Here is a 20,813-nt window from a genome sequence, read left to right as displayed (position 1 = left end):
GAAACTTTCAACAAAATCACAATGCTAGAACACTGGAACTATTGAAAAAAAATCAAAAAACTACATGAAAGTCAAACAAAATTAAAAATTCAATAATCACACACACACATACAAACACACACACACAAACCGAATACATGAATATATGAAAAAAAATGAAACAAGAATCAATAGAATCAAAAAGCAAACAAAAGTTTGATGATAAAAATAACAACAACACACAGCTTCGACCTGATGCATAACACACACACACGCATACATGAGAGAGAGAAAAACATGAATTTGATTTTCGATTCCAAACATGGATTCAAATTTGGAATCAACCAACTAAAATGTGTAGATGTACATTTCAAAAAGAAAGAAAAAAAATTTGAGCATAAATCAATTGGATGAAACTTTTTTTCCCATTCTATTCTGCAAGCTTGTTCATTCATTGTGTTGGATTAGTTTTTTTTTCTCTTGAAACTTGTTATTTTTCACCTTTTTTACTCATCATCATCATCATCATCATGTATTGATCGATTGTAATAATTTCAGTGTTGAAAAAAATTAGAAAAAAAATCCAATCTCATAAAAACAAAACCAAAAAAAAAAAACAACAATCGATAATGATTGAACGATCATCATCGACCATTCTTACCATTATCAACTATTGTTGTATTGGTAAACAATGTTTTGATTTTAACAATAATCTCATTTGGTTTTTTTTTGTTTTCGATTTCGTCCTCGATTTTTTTTCTCTACTTTTTCTTGACATTATAATGATGATGATGATGATGATGATTATTATATTTTCATCAATCAATTCGTGAGTCTCATCTATCACTATCATCTTCCTATGGTCATGATGGTATTTTATTTTATTTGTTGGTTGATTCAATTCAATTTCCTGTATAAACAATATTCTCAATTTTTTTGGTCATCATTTTGTTGTTGTTGTTGTTGTTGTTATTGATACATTCATTGTTGTTGTTGTTGTTGTAACAATAAAATGTTTTTTATTTTGTTGTTGTTAGTCAATCTCAATCGATCGCAATTTGGCCAACTTGAATTCTTCTTCAGTGGTACATATTACTTGTATTTGATACAAACTCTAAATGATATCATTATTCAATGCACATACACACATTTCCACTATTATTGATAAAAAAAAACATAATAAGCCAACATTTTCTGCAAAAAAAAAACACGATTATAATGATGATGATGATGATGATGATAATAATAATAAAAATGAAACAAAAAAGATAAAACTACAGAAAAAAAACGTGAAAATCGAATCATCAATTGATCAACAACATCCAGTGTGTGGATGATGATCCAGAAAAAGAAATTGTTTGTAACAAAAAAAAAGAAAATACCAAGATTGTAATAATAAATGAATGGATGGATGAGATAATTACAAATAAATCACTTTGTTATTTTTTTTCAATCATCCATCAATCTTTTTTTTTTGGTCGACGATCCGGTTTTCTTGGTTTTTTTCCACTGTTTTGTTTCACATTTTTTTTTCATTTCAATAAATTTTTTGGAAATTTTTTTTTCTGGTACCGATAAACAAAATGATTATTACATACGATAAAACATAAAGAGTTCTTCTTCCAGTATAAAATTGGTATCGTCGTTCGTGCATTACAGTGTTTGGAAAAAAAATTTCGAATAGTAGCAATCGATATAGCTGAATTGTTTGTTGTACATCATAGTTAGTGAGATTATAGATAAGATAACCAAATGTCGTAAATATATGACAATTTTTGCTGTCATTTTATTTCATTCAAGTAAATCTTTTTTTTTCCTGGCCTTAAAATTTATTGTTATTATTATCACCAGAACAACAGCAATTATGTCATTATGACAATGACAAAATGATCATCAAATGAGTGAATGGAATCAAGTTTTAAAATTTGAATAATAATGATATATTTATATTTATATTTTCGTCAAAAAGATCAATTCAATTCAAATCAATAATTGATAATGAGGATTTGAAATATTTTATGCATCGATGTTGACAAATAAAATAATAATTCACAATTACAGAAAGGTGAAAAGGAAGAAAAAATAAAAAGGGAAAAAAAATTACATTTGATCAATCAATGTTTATTCCATGATGATTCATGCTGTTGATGATGATGATGATGATATTCACTCATCATCATCGAATGAATAAAATGATACGAATGTGTGGCAAATTGAATGTATGGATTTTTTTTTTCATCGGTGGTTTTTTTTAAAAGGGCCGTCGTCTGTTTGAGTATATATGATTCTTTGTTGTTGCTGTTGTTTTTGTTTGTTGTTTGTTTTTTTTTTTTTTTTTTTTTTTTGGTTAAAGATAGAAAAAATAAACATATCAATAATGGAAATTAATAAAATAAATTAATTTACAAATTATAAAAACTAAAAACGATTCAGTCGATAATAATAATAATTAATGATGATCTTGAAATTAAAATTGAGAGAGAAAAAGAGAGAGAAATGAAAAAAAAAATGAAAAGAATTGAGCAACAAATTCTATTGATGATTCGGCGTTTTTTTTTTATTTTTTGGCACAATTTTTTTTCATATTAAAATGATGATAAAAATTTCCTAGAAAAAAAAAAGATAAAGGCCCATCCATTCGTCCATTGTATAGAGATGTGTTAATTTCAGTTACAAATGTTGATGAATTAATTAATTCTAATTAAACTTCAATCAAAATCAAAATAAAATAAAATGAAGATAAAATGTTACAAAGCTGCTGTTGTTGTTGATGATGATGATGTTGTTGTTGTTATTATGTAATCATTATTATTGGGATTATTATTGCTATTTGGAATTGGTAATAATCCATAGAAATCCATATCAGGATCACATAAGGCCGTTGTTGATGTAACCAATTTAGCTGTCATTAATGGACTTGTTGTGGTCATATTATTGAAATTAACATTACCACCATGACCACCACCAATCATACCATTACGAATCATGCCCGTTGGTGATGATGATGATGATATATGGTGATTCATTCCGTTCGTTTGATTCCACCAATCGAATTCATTGCGATTATTATTATTGGGAAACATAAATGTCGATACTGGTGGTAATAGATTACTACCCGATGTTGATGATGAATTTGGTGATGGTGAACCACCGTATGATTGTGATCCACCACCAACCGGTGTCAAACGATGAGGTGAATGAGCCGATACTGGTGATCGTAATGCCGCCGTTGATGTAACAAATAATTTACCGGTCGTTGATAAACTTGTTGTTTCATTCGATGAAACCGAACCATAGGATAATGAATCTTGATAAGGTGAATCTAATGATGAATAATATGGTGATGTATGTTGTGATATCGATGATTGTGTTGACGATGTAGGATCCATTGTAGAATCGATTAGATTATTATTTGTACGACCACAAGCTATGCCAGCGTTTGAATGTTGATGAGAATGATGCTGATGATGATGTTGATAATCAACATCCATATTGGTTGATGAAGCTATCACCACTTGTTCCACACCTGTTGATGTTATTGAAGTTTCATTTTTATTATTATTGTTGTTGTTGCTCATCACAGATAGATTCGAATTGACAAAAAATGGTGAATTCGATTGATTTGTTGTTGTTGTCGAATAATTATTGGTGGATGTTGGTGTTTGTGGTTGTCGAGAATTCATTTGCATTGCATATTGATTATTATTATTATTATTATATGAATTGGTAATATCTAGTGTGTCAGATTGTAAATAAATTTAAAAAAAATTGTTTTCACGAATTCTAATAATAAAGAATAAATAACAATGGACATACCTGTAGATGTATTCATAGATGTTGTCGAATTTGATAGGTGATGGTTCATAGTTGTGGTCGTATTCACTAAAAAAGGATCACCAACATTATTCGTTGATGTTGTTGTTGATGGTATTGTGGATGATGAATCCGCAGATGTGGTCGTTTCATTCGATGATAAAGATGTAGAAGGATATGATGGTACAGTAGTTGCTGTTGTTGTATTTGATTTGAGCAATGTAGCCAAATCGGATTGGACCGGTGGATTTGTTTTTCCATATGGGCTTCCAACCATTCCATTCATCATCGATTGAGTGGTTGATGGTGGTGGCGGATATTCTATAATGTTTGATCCGGGTGGAAGAGCATTCGGCTGTTGTTGGTGATTTGATATTGGTGGATAATTGCCTTGATTATTTACATTAGTATTATAAGGCATTGAGGTATTTGCCGGTAAAGATTTATCGGTAGATTGTAAAGTAATCGGAGCAGTAATTGTAGCAGAAGCAGCATTACCAGATCCATAATATGAACTATATGCATTATTAGAATTGTCAACGGAATGAGTGGCATTTGAATCAATTGGAGATGCTGTTGCAGCTGCTGGTGATGGCATCGAATATACTGGTGTTTTTCGTCCAGGAGTAGGTGGTTTAGGTGATTTATCCGGTGGATTTGTTGTTTGCGGTGGTTGCTGTTGTTGACTATTCGATTGAGAAATCCAATGAGAATCAATTGTAGCTGCCGTATTTGGCATTGGTGGTGGTGGTGGTGGTGGATAACCAGGATGACCTGATTTTAAACAAGTGATTTTTTTTTTTGATTAAAATTTAAAATTTTTTAATTTTGTTTAAAAAATTATTAAAACTTACTTGAAAATTGTGAATATTGTCCAGCCATTGTTGGTGTTGATGGCTGTGGTTGTGATACAATATTTTGATCTTTTTGATTCTGACGATTCTGTATCAATGTTTTCAGGCGATTATTCATTATCTTATGACGATTCGAATTTTCACCAACAGGTGCTTGATGTTGTTGTTGAGGATTATCATTTGAACCATTCAAAACTGATGATTGTGGAGGTGTTTGATTACCATTTGATAATGGTGATTGTAATTGCTGTTGTTGTTGTTGATATTGTTGATGATGAGGATGGCCATAACCATTTGTTTCATATTGACCACCAGGATATGGTTGAGATGGATTGCCATTATTATTATTATTATTATTCGGATATTGTTCCGGTCCAAGATAAACGCCTCCAGGTTTTGTCTAATTATTTTCATTATTTTCAGGTAAAATAAAATAAATAAACAAACGAGAAAAAAAAATCAACGGTTATAAGTTATTGAGACGGATAAATTGATAAATCACAGTGGAAAAAAAAACAAAATAAATTTTCTCCTATTTTCTATTCATATTAATCCAATCAAACGACCTTCTTTGCTTTGAATGCACAAAAAAAAAAAATTTTCAATTGTCAAATAAGTTAGACACATAACGTGAGAAAATGAATGGCCAGATTAGATTGGCTTTCAAAATGAGAGGGGGTGGGGGTAAAAAAATATTCCATCCGTTAAAATGATGATGATGATGATGATCTATGTACCTAATATGTGGACTTTATTTTTTCTTATTGGATGTTGTTGTTGCTGCTGCTGTTGTTGTTGTTGTTATTGCCAAAAAAAGGGGGCAATATTTTTTAAAAGATGTCGAAAGATTGAAATAGTTGATTAGTGATTTTTGTGTGCAAATCAATCGATGAAAGTAAAATATTGACCGAAACAATTTATTTTTCTTCGTATTCTTCTTCTTCTTCTACTACTACTTCTCTTTTTGTAGGTAGGTAACCAAAACAGAAAAAAAATCTAAGCTCAATTTATATAAGCATAGAGCAGTAAACAATAGATTTGTGAGATTTTGAAAAAAAAAATGTCAACGACAACAAACGCCAAGGACGCAATTTTCGATTTTTTTTTCTTTCGTTCGTTTGTTGAATAGAAAAATGTAAATTTTTTTTTCTTCTTTTCTATTTTTTTTTTCATTCATCGGAAAACCTAAGCTATGTGTGTGTGTGTCTACGAACGAAGAAGATAAATTGATTTGCTGCTTTCGGTGCTGTCAACCAGAAAAAAAGGGGACCAGGTGAACTAACAACCAACCAAACAACAACAACAGCAACAAGGACAATGTTGTTTGAGCTAGATTCAAATCTATTAGCTATCAAACTAAGATAGAAAGAAAGCAAAAATAAAAAAAAAACGGAACAATAGCTAGATCCAATGAAGAAACACAAACCACCACCACCACCACCACCAATCAAGACCAAAACGAATGGATGAATAAAATGAAATGAAACGAACCGAACATACGGTTTGAATACAAAAGGACCCGAGAAATGAATGAAAAAGAAGAAAAAAAAAGAATGAAAAAATGCCAAACATTGACGACTATAAATATGAATTGAAATGGAATGGAATGGAATGAAATACACACACACACACACACAAACACAATGGAATTATGGCTACCATATATACACACACACACACATACACACAATACAATAGAATTATGACTATTATTATTATGGCCATTTTTTCTCTAGTTTTTACATAAACATACAAAACACATAAAGAAGAAAATCTAGAGCTTGAAAATTACAAAAAAAAAATAAAATAAAATTCATTTTGATTGTTTGTGTGTGTGTGTGTGTGTGTGTGTGTGTGTACATGTGAGCTATTGCTATCAAATTGTAAAGCATAGTATTCTCAAAAACATTAGGGGTCAAACTTGTTGTCATTTTTCAGTTTCATTTTGGATCATGATCATGATCATCATCATCATCATCATGATGGTAACCATTTATGTTTCCGAAACAAAGAAAAAAAAATTCCCCATTTCTTTGCAATTTTCAATGGATGTTTGATGGTTGATAAATTTTACAGGAAAACTAAAAATAAAAAATATTCATTGAATAAAATTGTTGATACCTCTTTATCTTGTTTTTCGTTTTACATCGGTCAAGTATCACTTGTCTTGATTTTTTCTCTTTCTCCTGGTGAATGATTCATTCAATAAAAAATTACCAAACTTGTCAAACAAATCCACTTGAAAAAAATAATTACAAGCACTGCGGCCCATAGGGAACAAAGATGATGGTCAGCGCCATAATCATCATCAATGTATGAAATATTATTATGTCATCCAAAAAAAAAAACATTCGGAAACAAGTGAAGCAAACAAACAAATATTGAACATTTATAGGAGGAACATAACACCCAGAAAAAAAAGAAAAACAAACTAGGTCTAACGAAACAAAATCATCAATCTGTGCAACGAGCTTAGTTGTACATACACGCACACACGCACACAATAGAAAATGACAACCATATGTTCACTTGAAACATGAAATATTAGAAAAAAAAGACAAGGATTTTATTTTTACGGCCATATCATCATCATCATCATCATAATGATAATCATTGAATTATTAGATGAAAAAGAAAGTAATGATAATTTTCATAATTGATTCAAATGATGATTTAAAAATGAAGCTTTATAGAGAAAAAAATTTCAGAATTTTTTTTTTGTTCATGTGTCCAAAGCTTATTTTCAATTTAAGTCAAGTCGAAAAAATTTTTTTTCGTTTAATGTTTCCTGGCTTTAGCAGCAGCAGCAGCGTGTGTGTATATGTCATGGACAATCTGTTACAAGATATTATCATTTTTTTTTTGAAAAAAAGAAGCCAAATGAAAAAAACAAAAGGGGTGGAGAAAATGGAAAAAAATGTAAATTTCATTTTTTTCCCCTACATAGCAATATGTAAACCAAAACAAATGAGGAATATGCAAATGAGAATCTACGATACATTAGCAACTGTTATATATGTTGTACCTGGAACATGATGAATGAATGAATGAATGGATGGCTGACCAATGCAATGACAGGACAGAATTGCATAAAAAAAATATCCAAATATCTAAAACTTTTAACACAAACAAACCAGTGTACAAACGCCGGTGTTGGAAAGAATCTAGTAAAATGGACTAAACCGATCTAGATTAGGTTTTAGATTAGAAACACACCCACAAACATAATTTTTTTCCTTTTTTTTTGGTTTGTTTGTTTGTTCGTGGTTAAATGATTCGTGAATATTAGATTGAATTTCTTTCAATCATTATCGTTAATTTGTCTTTACGAAACAAATATAATCTCTATATATTCGTTATACAAACAACAACAAACAAATGAATAGAAAATGGCCCGAAAAAAAACTTTCATTTCAAGCCAGAAAAATAATATGATGATGATGATGAGTTTGAGCTCTAGTTTTTTCCTATAGGAATTTCTATAATGAAAAAAACAACCAATAGGTTTTACCGAAAAAAAAATTTAAAAAAAAAAGTTTTTAATAAATTTAAATCTCCATTTTCAAGCTGTAATTATAGATTGTTTTTTTTTTTTTTTTTGCTCCACAACCTACAACATCACCGGATTTTTTTTTGGTGCTCATTAGGAATATTTTTTTCCGATTTATATATCCACAGTTGAAGAAACAGAAAAAATACACATACAGATAATAATGATTACGAAAATGAGAAAAAAAAACAAAAAACAAAAACAAAAAACAAAATGAAATTAAAAATCGAGAATCAAAAAAAAACAAAATTCTTTATTCTCATTTCGTATATAAATAAATTCTTTTATAATTACCATACGCATAGAATATAAATGAATATATATCGCTATAGTAGTAGTTTTCTATATATTTATATGAAACTTAACAAAATTGAATAGGGAATAATATAATTCTATATGATGTACAACATATATTTGCAATTGTTTCATTATCATGGATTCATTCATTATTATTTGTCTTGTATATTTTGATTCGTTATTCTTTCGCCATAATCATCATCATTATCACAATGATGAACACACAGAATGTATATAGTTGAGTCAAACAAAAAAAAAATCTCAAACTAGAATAGAAAATACACAAAACAAAACAAGAGAAAGCAAAAAATAAAAATAAAAATGGAAAAAAAATTCGCAAATGGTAGCACACACACACACATACACAGAGAGAAAACAGCAGCGACAAGTCAAATGATTTATGATCAAAAAAAAAAGAAAAAAAAAACACAACACAACACATTCTATTTTTTTTTTCAATGCAATGTTTTTAGCTGTAATGGTTGGGTTTCAGTTTCAATTTTTCCCCTCATAATGGTTCATTCACATGCACACACATACTACCCAAACAACAATAACCCAAAAAAAAAGAATGATGATGATGATGAAAATCCAAAAGTTATACTATTTTCTAAAAAAAGGAGGTGTGTGTGTGTGTGCTTATAGGATATATAAAAAAATAAAAATAAAAACGATAACGATGAACAATATAAAAAATTCAGTATTCATCATCATCATAACATAAAAAAAATAAATTGAACCGAACCAAACAAAAAAAAATGCTAAACAGAATACAACAACAAAAAACAAAAAAAAACCAGAATGAACGAGTCCACTATATATATACATCATCATCATCATCATCATTGATATCCAAGTGAAATGGATATAGAGATATTGTTTGTGTGTGTGTGTATGATGAGGTAAGAATCATCATCATTTCCATTTTCATCATCATCATCATCATCATTATTATTATTATCAAACAACAATGGACACAAATAACGATGATGATGATGATTTTTTTTACAGAAATTTTTTTTTTTTTAGTTATAACCATTGATTACCAACACCAACACCACCACAACTGCTACAACTAATATATCTTTGGCCAATGAACCAAAATTATTATTATCATCATCATCATCATCATTATTTTACCACTACAACTAAATTTTTTTTCTGGTATAGTGAATTTTAGAATGAATTATTATTACCAATACCGACACACCGATACACACACACACACAATAGAAGCAGGTTCAATAATAAAAAAAATACCACATTCTGGAACAACAACAACAACAACAACAATGAAGAGCAAAGTATTGGAAAAAAATTTGTTTTTTCCATTCCTTTTTTTATGGATCATTATTATCATTCATCAAAAAAAAAAAAAAAAAAAAAATGGAAAAATGTCACCCAGTAAACACACGAACACAATGTTAGTATTTGAGATTAGATTAGATTTTTTTTTCTGTCATTGAAATCGTCATCATCATTATCATCATGAATCTTTCAAGGACCGATTCTATTCAATGAAATGCAATTAGATTTGATTTAAAAAAAAAATTCAATTCATTCTGTTGGAAGAATGAAAATAAAAATAAAAAAAAACTAAAACCAAACACTACCAATAAGAATGACCTTGTTGTCCTTATGATCATCACGATGATGATGATGATGATGATGATGGTACATCAAACATAGTAGTATTCTTTAACATTCATAAGCTTTTTTTTGAGGGGTAGAAGCATAATCAAAAGAAAAAAAAACCAAACAATATAACGAATGTGAAAGGACGAAGTGCAAAGTGCACCATGTTTTTTTTTTGTTGTTTGGCCATTTATTATTATGCTCAGACCAACTTACCCATCATTCAATGGACTCGTCCTTAACATCATCATCATCATCATTATTATTGTCGATCTGATCTGATCATAATATATTCGTCGTTTTGGCCAATAATAATAATAATAATGACGATGATGATAATAAAAAAAAAATGCGAATACCCGAAAAAAAACCGACACACACACACAGACAAACAAACAATGGTCGACAACAAATGAATAAAGTTAATAGAAAATAAATATTGAAAAAAAGACAATGAAAACAATGGCGAAAAAAAATTGCAGCATCATAGCTAGAATCGATGATGATAAATTAAAGCAAAAAAAAAATTCATATCGTATTTCCAGAAACAGAATTATTATTCTCTATCACATCATCATGAATGTGAATAATTCTAAAATTTCAAAATACAAAAAAAATGAAATTTACCTTTCAACAACAACATTTGAATTGAGATGAAATTAAAAAAAAAAATTTCCAATATTTCATCCGGTCTCTACGAAAAAAAAAAAAAAAAAATAACGACAACATGGCATGACAACGAAACAAAAAAAAAAAAAAAACAAACGGTTCCAACACCAACAACAAAATTGCATACATAAAAAATATTTTATATTCACACAGGAAATTCGTTTGGAACACACACACACACACACACACAGCAACAGCAACAGCAACAACAACAACAACAGCAGATACCGTTAACATTTTTTTTATTTTATTTTCAATCGTCAATTTTTCATGCCGTCAAACATTTTTATTCATTCATTCCATATCATATATACACACACAATCTGTCTGTCTGTCGTTATATATAAACACAAAATAGAAACATAAACTCTCTCTCTCTCTCTCTTGCATTTTATATCTTCGTAATCATAATAATAATAAAAGAATGAAACTATTACGATTGGTTCCAATAACAACAACAACAACAACAATGTCGATGAGCAGTAGACAAAAAAAACTGCAGAAAACCATCTGCCATTATCAAATGAATAAAACAAAAAAGAAAAAAAAATGAATGAAAATAAAAAAAATACATAAAATGAACATTTTTATCATTGATTGATTGATTGATTGAATTTACAGAATCGAAAATTAATCAAAAGAAAAACAAAACAAAACAAATAAGTTTCTGTATTCTGTTTGAAGGTCAAATTTTTGTTTGTTTGTTTATTTATTTGTCAATTTTCATTCAATTCCACATTATACACACACACACACACACACACACACACACACACACACATTTCACTACTGATCTAGTGATCTACATTGAATGTTTTGATTTTGTTTTTCTTTTCTTTTTTAGTCATTTTTGTTGTTGTTGTTGTTATTATTATTTCTTCACATTCACCCACATCAGCATCAATAACAACAACAACAACCCTCTTTTATAACATCATCATTCACAATTTATGCTCTTGTTTTATTTTTCATGCACACACACACACACTCTCACTATTTGTGGTTGTTTTTGTTGTTGTTGTTGTTCACACATCCTTGTTTTTTTTCCAAGTGATCACAAACAAAACAACAACAAGCAATGGGTGTTCATTTTTCTTTTTTTTCTCCCCTCAAAATACACACACACACACACGTTTTATTTTGATGGCCATATATGCCCGTTGATTTTGCTTGTCTTGTTTATTTCTCTATTCATGGTTCCCTCATCATCATCGTCATGATTCCCGTTGTTGTTGTACGATATTAAGCCGGGCGGCCGCAGACGAAGCAAATAAACCAACCAACCAACAACGAAATCGGTTGATGTGTGTAAGGCGACCATGTGGGATTCTCTATTACATACACACACACATAGATTCATTCATTTCATTCACTAAAAATATAGTCTCATCATTGTCAGTCATCCAGTCATTCATTCAGTATCTCTCCTGCATTTGTTCCGGAAAATTGCCTGGGATCATTGCCCATCATCATCATCATTATTATTATTATCATCGTCACAGATGCCGACAATTTGATGATGCACCCATTCTAAACACATTTCATCAATTGGATTAAAAAGGTAAACGAATAAACGAAAAAAAAATCTGTCTAGAATATGTCTGATCACCAACAGAAAACAAAAATAATAATAAAATTGACAGCCAAAAGCAACAGATGATTACTTACCCTTTTCATTGATGATCGTGGTGAAACAGAATCTGTTGTTGTTGTTGTTGATGATGATGATGATGACGATAATGATTGTGATTGAGATTGTGGTGATGAATTTTTCGATGTTAATGATACATTATTTTTCGTTATCGTCGTCGCCGTTGATTGATTATGATGATGATGATTGTTTATATTTGAATTTGGTAAATTAGATACAATTGCTGGTGTTGTCGATGCAATAGATGCTGCTGCTGCAGCCACTGATGAAGATGACGACGATGAAGATGATGATGATGATGATGATGATAATGATGATATTGTTGATCCATTACTTGATTCTTTATTATTATTATTTGAAGCTTTATTATTATTATTATTCTGACTCTGATTTTGTTTCGATTTTCCACCCTGATGATTGAAAAAGATAAGAAAAAAAAACAAATTAATTAGTCACATTGAAAAAAAAGATGGTCATGAAAAAAAACACCCACACCATATATATGCGTTGGAATATAAACCATCATCATCAGATTACTGTTTATGAAACAAACAAACAACAACAACAAAATCTGAAATTCCAATGAATCATTAAAAAAAACTATTTTGTCATCATCATCATCATCATCAGAGAATTGGAAAAAAAATATAGACAACAAACAAACATATACACCATCATTAATGTCTACATTCATATTATATAACCATCATCATCAACATAAATGATTCGTTCAGATCATCATTAGAATTGTCATCTGAATTTTCGTTTTTTTTCTCTTTCATTTGTTATTTTGGTAAGTCAGAAAAAAAATTTCAAAATTAAACACACACACACATATGGAACCAGATTTCAATTTTCTTTCTCTCTTTATTTCATTCATTTTTCTGGTTGAATGGCTGCATTTTGGTTGATCATCATCATCATCATCATCATCAACATGACCAGAAAATAAAAATCGATTCAGAATGTTTTTGTTCATTTATTATTCGGTATTCATATTTGCATTTCGTTTCGTTTGGTTGAATTCATTTTTATTTTCAACATTTTTTTTCGGGTAATATGGTGATGTTTTATGTTTCAATATTACATCATCATCATCATAATCATTGGTTTTTTTTCAAGGTCATCATTTTCTTTACATCATTTCTCTTATTATGAATATGCGCACAGACAAACACACACACACACACTTCTTATAGGTAAATGACCTAAACAACTAACCAGCCAAACAACAGCGCCATATACCTGTATTTTTTTCGAGAGAAAGAAAAAAAAATTGAACAAAAATCCATTGGAAAAACACATACAAACACAAACATTACATAACATTCAGTATTGGACCATCGAAATTTTAACGAAAAAAAAAATTTTTTTTTGTCGTAGAAATAATAAATAAAAATAGTAGAAAAAAAACTTGATCTTCAACTCAATCGGTTACTAAAATGTTCACTGTGTGTGTCTATGTGTTATGTGTGTGTGTTTGATTGTGATTGTAAGACATCGACATTTGTTAAAAATAATTTCTACCTGATTATCATCATCATCATCATCATCATCATCAGACTATAGACTAGACACAAACAGGTAGTATGATGATGATGAACAAAATTGTCAATGTCGTTGGCCATAATGCCAATGGCCAATGAATTTCAGGTGAGAATGTCTCCACCATTGCCGTATGTGAATGAACGAACAAGTGAATGAGAAAGAGAGAGAGAGAGAGAAATGAACCTAAACTTGAATTACGAATCCTAATAAAATTGATGATGATGATGATGAGACGAAAAATAAATAAATAAAGTCAACCCATTAAAAAAAAATTTAGATAAATTGAAATACAATGTTACAATATTCTATCAAACAACATTTTACCTTCTCCTTTTTATTTCGGTTTTTATTTGTAAGAAAAACAAAAACAAAACAAAAAAAATCCAGACAACCTGGTAAATTATGATTATTAGATTAGATTTACATTGTAAATTTTATTTGATGAAATAATTTACATCATCATCATGATGGATGTTCGGATATCTGACAAACATTGAAAAATCCATAAATACCGGTAAATTAATCATTGGAAAATTTTTTTTTCGAATGAATGAATGAATAAATGAATGAAGGGAAAAAAAGTCATTTAGGTGCGCACATATTGATTCGGAATTGAGAATGAAAAAAAAAACCAAATTTTTCAACGTCATTTTGAGACGATTATAAACAAACAGAAAAAAAATCTCTGTACTTTCCACACAGCTCACTTTTTGCCGCTGATTTATCACAATTTTATAAATGGAAGCCAAAATGTAAAATTCAAATGAATTTTACATACAAACAAACAAACAAACAATTGAGTGCATATGACCTTGCCTTAGGGCATTATACAGAGTGAAATATTTATTTTTTACACACACACAAAAAAAATAAATAAACAAAAAACATGTAAAAAGAGAGAGAAAAAAAACTATGAGAAAATGGAAATTAAATAAAAGATAAAATGAAATGAAATTATTACAGTGAAAAATTTTTTTAGATTTTTTTTTTCTGCCATTACGAAATGTAATTCTGAATGACAAAATAATGACAACAACAACAACAACAACAAGAGAAAAACTGAACTCAATTTAGAAATCTTCAAACTAATATATAACATAATGAACCGAACACAACATTAGAATAATGCAAGTATAATTAATTGAAATTAATTTCAAATATTTAAAAAAAAATCCTCAAACGAAATTCGGAATGAGAGAAAAAAAATATAAGACAAACAAACAAACAAACAAAAAAAGTTCATCATCAAAATTCTCTATATTTTTTTTCTCGTTTATTTTTCAAATTAGTTCAGTTTCGCTTTTCCATTCTGTGTATGTATAATATTCATTGGCAGAACAAAAATTCTATTTTTCAAAACCAAATGAAACAAAAACACAAAAACTAATGGAAAAAAAAGTTTGACATTCAATAAAGTTTTATCGAAAGAATCCTAATGAGCATTCAAATATATAATATATAATGATCATCATCATCATCAATAATAATAATAAGTTAACAAAATGATGATGATAATGATGAGATCTCACGAATAATAATCATTTAGAAACAAAAAAAAAATCAGACAAACAAACAAATATACCGAATATGAATGATGATGATCATCATCATCATCATTATCATGTAAAGAATTTTTTTTCAATTTCAATTTTTCAATAATAAGAATATTTAATGAATTTGTGTTCAGTTTTTTTTCATCATTTCATTTAATAATAATGATGATGATGATATTTATGCCATTTTTCTTACATAGACACACACACACAGACATTGGATTTCTGAAAATGCAGACATAGAATGTTTGTGTTTATGGTAGTTGTAATCATTTCTATTTTTATAAATATTCACTGAATTTGTCTTTATTTTTTTCTTTCATTCATTTTTATTTGGATTGTATCCAAACACCGTTGTACATATTTGTGCTTTCTGTATGGAATAAAAATGAATGAATGTAGTGGCAAATAAAAAAAGAAAGAAAATTTTCTACCACAGGACAAAAATGGAATTTTTTTTCAAGAAGAAAAAAAGAAATTTGACAAAAAATAAATTCAACTAAAAAAAAAAAAAAAAAAATAGAAGACAGATTATTATCATTATCGAGATTTTTTTTTTTTTTGGTGAAATTCAAAATTCTGTTTTGTATAAAGAATTTTTTTTCGAATCATTAACTAACCTTTTCTTTTTTCGTTTTTAATTGATCACATTTACGCATCTTACATATTTGATGCGATCGTACACTTTTACATGGACCACATTCACCACAATTATCTTTACGTAGACAACCGGGACAGCTACCACAACGTTTACGTTTTTTCTTAGATGATTTATCCACATCCTGTATTGATTGTTGTTGTTGTTGTTGAGTTGGACTGCAACTACCTCCGGATGTTTTATTTGTTGCTGAACCATTTGCAATATCCCATGATGATTGTGGATCCGTTGTTGTCATTGATCTCATTATGCCGCTGGCTGTTGGAACAGTCTGTTGTTGAGCAATTGACATTTGACTATGAGCAATTTGTTGAGGGTTGCCATTATAATGTTGTGGAGCCGAAGGTGGTGGTGGTTGTCGAGATCCCGAAGGCACTTGATGTGATAATTGTTGATGATGTGGATGTGAATGTGGATGATGAGGATGAAATGCACTACCATCAACTAATGTTGGATCACCACTGGTAACGGTCGTTGTTGGTGGTGGTGGTTCATTCATACGCATTTTTTTAGCCATTTCATATGATGGTGATGATGGTTGATGATGGCCAAAATGATGATTCGGTAATTGTTGCGATGAAGAAGGTGGAGGAGCAGGAGGTCCGGTCATATATGGTGGTGGTGGTATTGAATTCATCTGCGATGGTGGTGGATACATAGGAGGTGTACCCGGATATACATGACCATAAGGTGGTTGCATCATCATCATTCCGGGTGTACGACGATCATTCGATTGATTAGTTTGTGGAGGTGGTGGTGGTTTCGTATCTTGAGCATTTGATGTACGACTTTGATCATGCATTAAACCCGGTGGAGGTGTTTGTTGATGTTGTGGATCATGATGAGATGGTTGAATCGGTGGTACTGGCGGCTGACCATAACCAGTAGCATAATAATGTGCCGTTGTTCCATAATCATTTGGATGCGGTGGTGGTGGTGGTGCAGGTGGATAAGATTGATGTGTTGGTGGAATTTTCATCATACCACCATAATGATTATTAGATCCTGGAGGTGGTGGATAATTCATGGCACCAGATTGATGTGGTGGTAATGTATGATGTGATGGATATGAATTTATTGTTGTTGACGGTGGTAATTGTGATGATGATGATGATGATGATGGAAGTGGTGGTGGAATTCTATGTAAATCATAATGTTCTAAATTTGGAGGTGGTATTGGATGAGGTACAGCCATCGACACGTTTTTTTATGTGTGTGTGTGTGTGTGTGTGTTATTTGATGTTAATTTTCACAAAATAAAAAAAAATTGATTGATAATTGATTATTGATAATCTGGTGATTGATTATTTTCATCATCATTATCATCATCATCCATTAACATTATCATTTAAATTGAATTATTATAGAACTATAAATAAAAATCAAATAAAAATCAATGACAATTGATGATGATTATGAATGAAAACGATGCATAAACACAAATTCACACACACACTATAATGATGATAATGAAGGCGTCAAGATTCAAAGGCGTGGGAGGAGAAATATAACGTATTTGATTGTTAATCAATCAATAATGAGAATATATTTTTTTTTATTTGAGCGGAAATTTTTCTTTCAAAAATACACACACAGTTAATCAGCTCATAAGTGACCAACTCCTCCTTTATATTGCTCTATATATATTGGCGTTTTTCTACATTGAAAAATTGCAAAACTCAAATATAAAATGAATTTTGTCCGAAAATAAAATTGCTATTTCTCATTTTTTTTATCGTTGTTGTTAAAAAAAAAACAAAAAAGAATGTCTCATGATGATGATGAGAATCATTAATTTTGTTGTTGTTGCTGCTGCTGCTGGTTGTATGTAATGTGAAAAAATGAAATTATTGTCGTGACGACGACGACAACAGCAACAACAAAAATCAGACACAAACTATCAGAATTGCCAAAATTTAGGGCCAATATTTGAGTTATGTAAATGTTGAAAATTGTTGTTCCAAAAAAAAAATATGAAAGAAAAACGGGCAAAAACAAAAAACAAAACAAAAACAAAAAAAAACAACGGCCGTCCAAAACACACCAAAGCAAATTTGCTTTTTGAAGAGGAAGTGAGAATATTTCATAAGATTGGGACAAAAGCAAAAAAAAAAAAAAAAAAAAAAGATTCACAAATACAAACACACACACAAAAGGAGAATGAAATGAGATTTTTTTTTTGTTCTTCTTCTTTATTTCGATTCAAGTTCAAGAAACGAATCATTGGCCGGTCAGAATAATAATAAGATGAAATGAACACACGACAAAATTCATTCGAATAACAATAATAACCGGATATTGATTATTAGAATTTTGAAAAACAAATTAAATGATCTTCATCATTCTTCGGTCTATGTGATTGTTGTTGTTGTTGTTTTTGTTTTTGTCATATAAAAACGCATTAGCGCCATAATATTTGAACCAGAAAAAAAACTGAATAAAAACAAAAATCTAATATATTCGAATGAAAGAAAAACGAATAAAGCAACAACAAAAAAAAATTGATGAGTATGAGGGTGATGATTTTGATTATTATTATTATTATAATGTTGATGTTGATATTGATGATGATGATGATGATGTCGGTGATTTGAATCAAATCGAATCCAATCAAAATGTGAATGAAGAATGAAAAAACAACAACAAGAAGAAGAACAAGAAGAAAAAAAAAGAAAAAATAAAAAAAAATGATTCATAAATGTAGTGGTATTTTTTTTCAAACACACTACTACTGCTGCTGCTGCTGCTGCTGTGTGTGTGTGTGTGTGTGTATGTTGGGGTTTGATTTGTTATTTTTTTTTCTTCTTCATTTTGAAATGTGTTCGTGTGTGTATATGCCGAACATGTTGTTGTTGTTGTTGTTGTTAATGTTGAATATCAAAAAAAAAAAAAAATGTAAGTAGCATTAATCAGTGTTAAAAATATAATTCTAATTCATATGGTAGTGGTTAGTTTTTATGAAAGAAAAAAGAAGAATAAATTTACGACGATAATGATGATTACAAAGAGGGTGAGTTAGAAAAGAGGAGGAGTATTGAAAAAGAAGACGGTAATAATATATTTATCAATGACGTCAACTTACGAAACAAACAAACAAAAAAAAACTAAAGAGAGAAAACCAAGCCTTCTTTTTTTTTTTTTATTTTCGTCGTCATCGTTGTTATTTCAAAATGTAAAATTTTGAATGGAATTTTACATTTTATGAAAGCTCCGCCCAACAAACTTATACACGCATGAAGTAGTGGTATACAATAATAATAATAATAATAGTAGTATACAAAAAAAAGAAAGAATATTGAACCGCGCGGCAATGTCATCATCATCATCATCATCATCATCATCATTCAACTTTTAAAATGATTGGCTTCGGCGGGGAGACTGTACGCGCACTAAATAGATTAGAAAAAAAAATCTTTGGTTTGTTTTTGTTATGTTTTATGTGCTATTTTTTTTTCGTTGTTGTTGTTGTTGTTGTTGTTGTTGAAGAATTGAATTTTTGTTTTGTTGTGTATAGAAAAAAAAATTATAAAGAATTGCTGCGCATTGGCATATGTAAAATTTTTGTGTATTTTTTTGTTGTTTTTGTTGTTGTTGTTGTTGTTGTCCCGAATCTAAAAAAAAAGAGAATGATTTTTTTTTCTGGTGGGTGGGTGGTTGGTTCATTCTCATTATTCTAATGATGATGATGACGAAGTTATTTTTTTTTCTACATTAGTTTCGTATATATTATATATATCACACAACGATATAATGATGATGATGATATTGCTTTAGATTCTCTATTGTTCTCCATATTTTTTTTTTCATTGCTTTCAATATCCACAAATATTGAATTTGTTGGTTAGTTGGTTTGGTTGCATTTGTTGTTTTGATGAATTTTGTTTGTGTGCATTTTTCTCAATTTCTTTTCTTTTTTTTCTCATTTTTTTCTTTCTCTTTACAATTTTTCCAAATCATGATCAATAATGATCGATGATCTATAATGAATTATATTGACAACGACAGCAGCAGCAGCAGCAGCAGCAGAAGCAAAAAAGCAGCACATAGCAAATGAAAAAAAAGGACCTAAGCATGTTTTTCTCGGTGTGGTTGAAAATAAATGATTTCAAAATTTTTTTTTGTTGTTGTTGTTGTTGCAGTAGTAGTGGTGGTTGTGGTGGTGGTGGTGGTGAATTCATCAACCAAAATTGTTGTTGTAATATCTAGGCCCACTAGGTCGTCATGTCTAGGAATTAGTTTTTTGGCTATGCTAAGAAACCAAAGAAAACAATAATAATGAAAAAAATGGCCGAATGGTTGACATACACACACAGGTCAATTTAATTTCAATTTTTCTTTCCAGGTCACTAGGACAAAAGGTCAGGCTAGGTTTTTTTTTTGGTTAGGTTAGGTTCTTTTGTTGTGTTTTCAATCTAATTGAATATACCAACTGAGGTAAATTTAATTCCAAATCCGTGGGAAAAAAAATGTTTTGCTACCTTTAAATTTTAACTAAAAAAAATGAATAAATCAATCAGATGAAATTTATCAAATCTTTGTTCCACAAATAATTGTGAATGAATCTGTTGAAAAGAATATTCTGTAAATCAGCTGATTATGATGATTC

At 29.6% G+C, this 20,813-nt stretch overlaps 1 protein-coding gene across 2 annotated transcripts; it reads right to left on the bottom strand.

The window, feature by feature from the left end:
- Positions 1-1,900: 1,900 nt before the first annotated feature.
- Positions 1,901-18,830, bottom strand: LOC124496799 (uncharacterized). Of its 2 annotated transcripts, XM_075732472.1 has the most exons (6): positions 16,170-18,830; positions 12,466-12,858; positions 4,647-5,046; positions 3,796-4,566; positions 3,017-3,712; positions 1,901-2,929 (listed from the first exon to the last, which is right to left on the bottom strand). In XM_075732472.1, the coding sequence occupies exons 1-6, from the start codon at positions 17,400-17,402 to the stop codon at positions 2,727-2,729; spliced, it is 3,696 nt and encodes a 1,231-aa protein (XP_075588587.1). In that variant the 5' UTR covers positions 17,403-18,830; the 3' UTR covers positions 1,901-2,726. The 2 variants fall into 2 exon arrangements, with proteins under 2 accessions (XP_075588587.1, XP_075588586.1); XM_075732471.1 differs by having other exon boundaries at positions 1,901-3,712.
- Positions 18,831-20,813: the final 1,983 nt, after the last annotated feature.

Source organism: Dermatophagoides farinae, chromosome 7 (assembly GCF_024713945.1).
Source record: "Dermatophagoides farinae isolate YC_2012a chromosome 7, ASM2471394v1, whole genome shotgun sequence".
NCBI lineage: Eukaryota > Metazoa > Arthropoda > Arachnida > Sarcoptiformes > Pyroglyphidae > Dermatophagoides > Dermatophagoides farinae.
This window is presented reverse-complemented; position numbering and strand designations above follow the sequence as displayed.